Here is a 7469-nt window from a genome sequence, read left to right as displayed (position 1 = left end):
ACTGGTACTTTTCTCCCCTGAACTTTTTTACGTTCGAGATCTCCTGACAGAGCATTTGCATCAGATGCAAATTACAATAAAAAAGAAGCAAGAAACACCGAGTGCTCATGGCTTCGGTGAGCTCCTCGCTGTCTCTTGGATGGACCTCATGTGCCCCGGGATCCACACGCTGCAGCCAAAGATCTCTCACTAAATCTCGCTGCAGATGCTGAACACGTCAAGAATAACACAGCACAGCACAACACAGCACAGCGGATCTCCTGATACGATATGATTCTCTACACCTCTGTCTAGCTCTCTTCTTGTTCGCATGCCACTATTTAAGCCCATCCTCTCTCCACCTCTGTGTGCTCGATCGTCTGCGTGCGTGCATTTTACTACTCTTTAACGATCATGTCGAGCAGGAGATCTCGTTTGACGTCGAGTAGGATCACCGTCGACGAACGGATTGACGATCTCGTGTCCAAACTGCACTCTGTTCTCCCTGGTCAGGGAAGGATTCGCAGCCGTGGCAGAGTAAGTAAATATAGAACTTCATACATTTATTAGTGTAGCGACATGACAAAGTTGACTCGCTCGTCAGTTGTGCGACTGCAGGTTTCGACCTTGAAGGCATTGCAAGAGATCTGCAGCTACATCAGAAGCTTGCAGCTGGAGATGGATGACTTGAGCGAGAGGTTATCGGAGTTGTTCAACACAAGTGATATAAGCACTGCTCAAGCCGCCAGTATTAGGAGCTTAATTAATTGTATGAATAGCTAAATGAGCTATCTATCTATCGATGGAGCAAATTGGGAGTTTCTTAATATTTATGAAAGATTACAGCAAATCCACTGATTGAGAGAGTGAATTGATTAACTCTTCAGCAGTTGGAAATCTAAACGGCAGAAGCATGCATGCCATTCGGTGACCGGGCCTTCTGCATGCACTTGGCACGCTTCGGGCAGGCAAACGGCAAGCCGTAGCAGAGAATATTAAATGCTTGTTTATCCAAAACCTAAAGATCGAATAGCAAAGCTCCAACAAAATCAAAACACCTTCACGTTACGCCCCCACAATGTCATTACTCATTTTTCTCTCTCTCTTCAAAATAGAAAGGCAAAAGAGAGAGAAAAAAACGAGGAAGAGAGAACTTGATTAGTTCATAATCACGCGAGTTATGATCCGAATAACTATTATGTCACTATAAAAAAAACTGATTATTTAGAAACGAAATTTAGGGACGAAAATTTTTTTGTTCCAAATCTACAATAATTTTTTACTATAAATAAAAGAAAGCGTCACAATTTGACAATGAAATTAAATTAGCAACTAAAGGGTTTCGTTGCCAATTCACAACAGAAAATGCTTTGTTGCAAAATTCGTTGGCAATTAGCGATGAAATTTGTTATTCGTGGTAGAATTTTTGATGAATAAAATATTTGTTATAAATTTTACAATAAAAATGATATTTATTGCAAATTCTGCAACAAATTCATAATGTCTCACAGAAGCTTAGAAAATATATGTAATTGATATAGCCAATTCTAAGACGAATCAATGAGTCGTCGCAAATTGTTAAAAAAATAAAAATAAAAATATATTATCGCAATTCATGTTCAAAAAAATCATTATCTTAATATATTGGGTAATATTAATGTTTGAATATATTTATATAATAAGAAGATTTAAATGAATATATAGGAACTAGTTTTATATATATCATTCCGAGTTCTCTAGTTCCCTCAACAAGTTTAGGACATATTTATATATTTTTAATTATTTATATTTTCAATTTTGCGATGAATCCATGGATTCATGGTAGAATTGGAAAAATAAATATAAATAAATAAATGTGTCTGAAACTCGTATATGGACCCAGAGAGCTCGGAATGATATGAAACTAGTTCTTATGTGTTCGTATAAATCTCTTGATTATAAAATACCCTCAAATATACTGTGAAAAAGTTTTAGTACATCTTGTAGATTTGATTTTACTCTAATTAATTATAATTAGACATGTTATAATGGCTCGTTCATATCTGATAAGGATTATGGACTAAACATATATGTCTTAGTTAGTAGAGATCAAAGTTATCATAATCAATTAAATCCATATCAGAGGATGATAATTGATATAGTGGGTCAGAATTTCATTCCTGAAACACGTGGTGCAAGTTTTAGTTGTCCTTCAATAATTGAACAAATATTTACTACTTATACATCACTGTTGGAGTAGGTAGAAGTAACAGGTGTTAATGAAACATATCTCCAATTTTAGGAAGTATTGAATATTGCAGATGAACCATTGTGGGCTGATTGTGACAATCATACTAAATTATCTCTCTCCGGAAGACTGTCAAATGTCAAGACAAAACATAATGTGTTGCAAGATTGTTTTAATTATTTTGTTTAAGCTATTGGAGAGGCATTGCGACATGATCACATACTGCCCAATAATTTTTATAGTATGAAAAAATTAAGTCTTCCAATATTGGAAAGAATTGATGTTTGCAGGGATAGTTGTATTCTATATTGGGGAGATGATGCAGATGTAGATATTTGTAAATTCTGCAATCAAGCTAGGTACAAGAGTACTAGAAGGAGTCAACAATGACGTAAATCATACAATTAGTTGTTTTATTTGCCTTTAACTTCTAGGTTATAAAGGCTTTAAGCATCAAAGGCAACTGTTGAACACATGACTTAATATATGAATCATCAAACAAATGGAGAGGGCCTAATGTGTCATCTATTAGATGCAGAAGTTTGGAAAAATTTTGATAGAACATATCTAAAATTTGTAAAGGAGACTCGAAATATTAGACTAGGTCTATATGCTAATGGATTTGATCCATTTGGTAAATCGGGAGAAAATTATTCTTGTTGGCAGTTATTTTAACTCTATATAATTTTTCACCTGGGATGTGCATAAAAATACCATATATGATTTTATGATGGTTGTATCTGACCCATAAAATCTGAAGAAGTTAATAGATGTTTATATGCAACCACTAATTATAGAACTAAAATAATTATGGGATGAAGTTTTTCCTAAATGTGATGTTCATATTAATTAGATATTTGTAATGAAGGTTGATCTTCTTTGAACCATAAATGACTTTCCAGCTTATGGTATACTACTGGGTTGGAGTACCACTGAGATCTTAGGATCTCTAATATGTATGGAGAAATCAAAATTAATCATATTGAAACATGGAAAGAAGTCGAGTTATTTTGATTGTCATAGATAAGTTTTACCACCAAATTATAATTTTAGAAAGATTAAAGATGAATTTACTAAGAATAGTTATTAAAAGAACACCTCTATCGTTGATATTAGTAGGGGAATTGATTTGGTTCAAAGTGTTTAACTTTCCATCCATTATTGAATAGTCACATGGATGGAGTATATTTTAAGATTTACCCTATTGGTTTAGTCATTTGATTCATCATAATCTTGATGTAATCTATATTGAATTTTTTTTTTTGATAATATGATAAATACAGTGATGAATATCAATGGAAAAATTAAAGACATGCAAAAAAAAATGTGAGTTTTTTTTATAAAAGATTCACTCTTAATGTCGATAAGAATAGTAGGAGACCAAAGCCAAAAGCAATTTATGCATTGAATTATAAGGATCAGAGATGTGTTGTTTGTAAATGATTAAAATCATTGAAATTTATAGATGTTATGTCTCTAATCTGGGAAGATGTGTCGATGTAAAGGAATACAAATTGATTGGTTTAAAAATTCATGACTACCATATATTCATATAAGGGCTCATTCCTATTGTTTGTAAGAAAATCTTACCAAATTTTGTATGAGGTACCATTACGGAGTTAAGTATTTTTCCTACAAAATATTTACTAAACAGTTTTGAGATATTCATACATAGAGACATTAAAGAGAGGTATTCCAATCATTTTGTATAATTTGAAAAAGATATCACCATCCTCATTTTTTAATTACATGGATCATCTATTGATTCATTTATCATATGATACTAAAGTTGGATGATCTATCCATTTTTAATAGATGTATTCATTGGAAAATTGATTCATTTATCATATGATACTAAAGTTGGATGATCTATCCATTTTTAATAGATGTATTCATTGGAAAATTGATTCATTTATCATATGATACTAAAGTTGGATGATCTATCCATTTTTAATAGATGTATTCATTGGAACAGTAAAATTTTCACCTTTTATACTTCACAATCTTTTACTTTAAAATTTTACTAATTTTATTATATACTAATATTTAATATAATATCTTTTATTACAATTAAATTCCTCTATCGGGGTGGAGTCCATTTTTGTCCCTCTTATTTTCCACTTACCCCAAAATTGTCCCTCCTCTTTTTTGGCCTGCCAAAATAGTTTCTCGTGTTTCAAAATGTTTCTCGAATTCATCCTCCCATTATATTCCCGTTAAAAACAAACGGAGATAAATCCATCACCCATTCATCCCTCGCTTTAGTTCATTTATTCACATTTTTCCGTCTCCTCGGATGGGTCTAGTGGTTAGCGCATGAGGTGTTGTCATAATGAAGTCTGGGGTTCAAATCTCGATAAAGCCGAGGTAAATACCTCCCTTATGTGCTAGTCAATATTCCAAAGGCTAGTAGTCGCCCGTGATTTATCTCCTCCGTGTTGACCTTGGGACAGGTTGGCGGGGGCGTTGAGGATGAGCGTATTCACCTTTTGCCATAATTTATTCACATTTTTCCCAAATTGGGAACCCTTTCTCCTCCACTATTCTCCTAAATTGAAACTCACTAGAGGAGGATCTCACAAACTTGAAGGAGAATCTTATGATCGGAGGCCACTGACTTAAAGCCACCATATACACCGCTGCCCACTGACTCGAAGGAGGATCTCTGGTTAGTGTTAATTGCTTTCCTGTTGTTTTGCACCGAGTAGAACTAGTCTTCTGACTCCCAGTTAGGTTATGGTGCCATCCATTAACTCTTAACTCTTAAATTTGATGTTACCTACTGAAACATCCTCTAATTTTATTTTCTTGCCATTCTTTGGGAATTTTACAATATAGTAAGTAGGAAATTTTGTGGCTTTTTAAGCCAAGAATTTTCATGGTCGAAGGCCAAATAAACTTTCATGATTACATCTTCGAGATATATCCTACCATTATGAATTGATATTTTTTTAATAAAATCCAACCAATACGTATTATGAATTGAGCTTTTTTTTTTATTGTTGCATATTAGATATTGAATTTCTTGCACGTGGAAGAGATGTATGGCTAGGTGAAATACTCATTCTCTAGAATTCACCCCAGATTATGGTAATTTTAATTTTTTGATTATGAGATTAATTATTTTACCACTGTATTAAGGTATGAAATTTAATATATGTATTATTAAAAAAAAAAATTCAGGCAGGATGGGGGAACCTACTTGTTTTACACTAGAATTATATTTTGGTGGTAGGATGGAAACTATTGGAAAAAAGAAAGTGTACACAAGTGGGGGTATTGAATATTTTGATTTCGTTGATCTAATAGGGATGATTGAACTTCGTGGGTATGCAATGGAGCTAGGATTTGTAGATGAAAATAGCTTTAGATTTTGGCACAAGTTTGGAAAAAGTTTAGCTAGAGGGAGATACGTGGAAACTGATGTAGATGTGCTTGAAATCAAGAATCATATCCCTCAAAACTATGAAGTTGAGATTTACATGGAGCATGTTCATGTAGTTACTGTAGATTTATATTCTAAATGCATGATAGATGAATAAAATAAAGTGGTAAAAATTTACAGCGATCTCCCGTAGATCCGCAATCGGTAATGGCGAAAACTCGCTGTCGGAAGAGCGATCACAGAATCGGAAAGCCCTCCGCTTTTCCGCAAACCAAATCCCACCGCCTTGGATATTCACCTCTTACTCTCGTCTCCAATCCACCCTGATTCTCATCCTTGATCCTTGGATGCATCCCCTTTATATAGGGAAATAAACCAGGGGCATAATGGACCTTTTCCATTATGAGTAGTGGGGAACATGAGCCATGTTCCCATATCCCCACTCTCCCCATTTCCAACATCTCCCACTCGTCCAAGGTAACTCACTAAGACTAGTTCATTCAGGTAAGTCACAAAGACTTAATCAGTCACACAGACTATTAGAGAGTTTGGTCACATAGACCATATGAAAACATCCAATCCATACTTAGAGAAAATGGTTCGTGCGACAGCAAGCACACTGAGCGATAGTTGCTAAGAAGATTGTTATACCTTGACTTAGTCGCTCGTTGAGCAATCAATGCTAATAAAGTTGTTACACTTTGCTTAACTGCTCAAATAAATTAGAGACACACTCTTCATAGCACTTAGCCACTTTCCTGGTGGCACATAACCTTCATCTAGGATCCATCCAATCTTCAAGTGACACACAACCATTATCTTGAAGATATTCATGTCTTACTATTTATCCAGATTAAATAATTTTCATTTACATCGATATGAACATCTCTAATCCCTTATAATGACCATTATGTCATGAGCATGTTTCATATCCTATATTCACATTCATTTCTGTACATAACAGAAATGGGTCGACCAGTGAATAACAACAAAAGATATAAATATATTTAATCTTCCTTTTTAGCTAGAATCAATTCATTTTAATCAGTCACTTTCCTAGTTATGCTCCATAGACCGAATCATCCATAACCATAGGATACACGCTAAAGTAGCAGACACTGATTAAAACTTCAAGTAAACAGCTAAATAGTCACTAAGGCAAAAGTTGAGATTAACATATAATCTCAAAGGTCTCACATAGTAGAGAAGCAGGGATTCTTTCTCCTACTACCTTTATTGTCGCAATAGCACATGTGGTATGAATCACATGCTACGATGTTATTCTCTTTACTAAAAAGAGCGCATGTTGTCTTCAAATTTAACATCGTACAGATTTTGATCTAGATTCTAGACATACTTAACGTCTAATCCGGAATTCAACATATGAATTCTAATCTGGCCTTCAACAGGTTCAGTAAATGGTGGGTTCATTTACTTAGATCATTATTTACACATAAATGATCTCATCTTGACACAATTATCAAGACGACCTCAACTTATGAATCTGTCTCTAATTTCATAATTTCAGCTACGTAAGATGTTTCATAAGTAACGGTCTTACTCCTATTTGTACTTAACAAACAAAGATGATTGTCCATGTGAGTGGACCAATCTCCACCTGTCAACATGCTCACCGAGATCTTATATGAATGTAACAAATACAACATATACACTGAATAAATTATGGCAAATGACACAATCAAAACACAAAGTCTGATTGTTATTTCAATGGTGTTACATTCTACGAAGTCCCAAAGACTTCACATGTTCTTTAAATGACTCTTTAGTCATTGACTTAGTAAAAGGATCTGCAAGCATAACACGTGTAGGGACATACTCAAGGATGACTTTTCTCTTAGCCACAATATCCCTTACAAA

General features: G+C 34.2%; 1 protein-coding gene across 1 annotated transcript; it reads left to right on the top strand.

The window, feature by feature from the left end:
- Positions 1–393: 393 nt before the first annotated feature.
- Positions 394–762, top strand: LOC122025233 (transcription factor ILI6-like). Its single transcript, XM_042584001.1, has 3 exons — positions 394–516; positions 555–566; positions 598–762. The coding sequence occupies exons 1-3, from the start codon at positions 394–396 to the stop codon at positions 760–762; spliced, it is 300 nt and encodes a 99-aa protein (XP_042439935.1).
- Positions 763–7469: the final 6707 nt, after the last annotated feature.

The sequence above is a fragment of the Zingiber officinale genome, chromosome 9B, assembly GCF_018446385.1.
Source record: "Zingiber officinale cultivar Zhangliang chromosome 9B, Zo_v1.1, whole genome shotgun sequence".
In the NCBI taxonomy this organism is placed as follows: Eukaryota; Viridiplantae; Streptophyta; class Magnoliopsida; order Zingiberales; family Zingiberaceae; genus Zingiber; species Zingiber officinale.
This window is presented reverse-complemented; position numbering and strand designations above follow the sequence as displayed.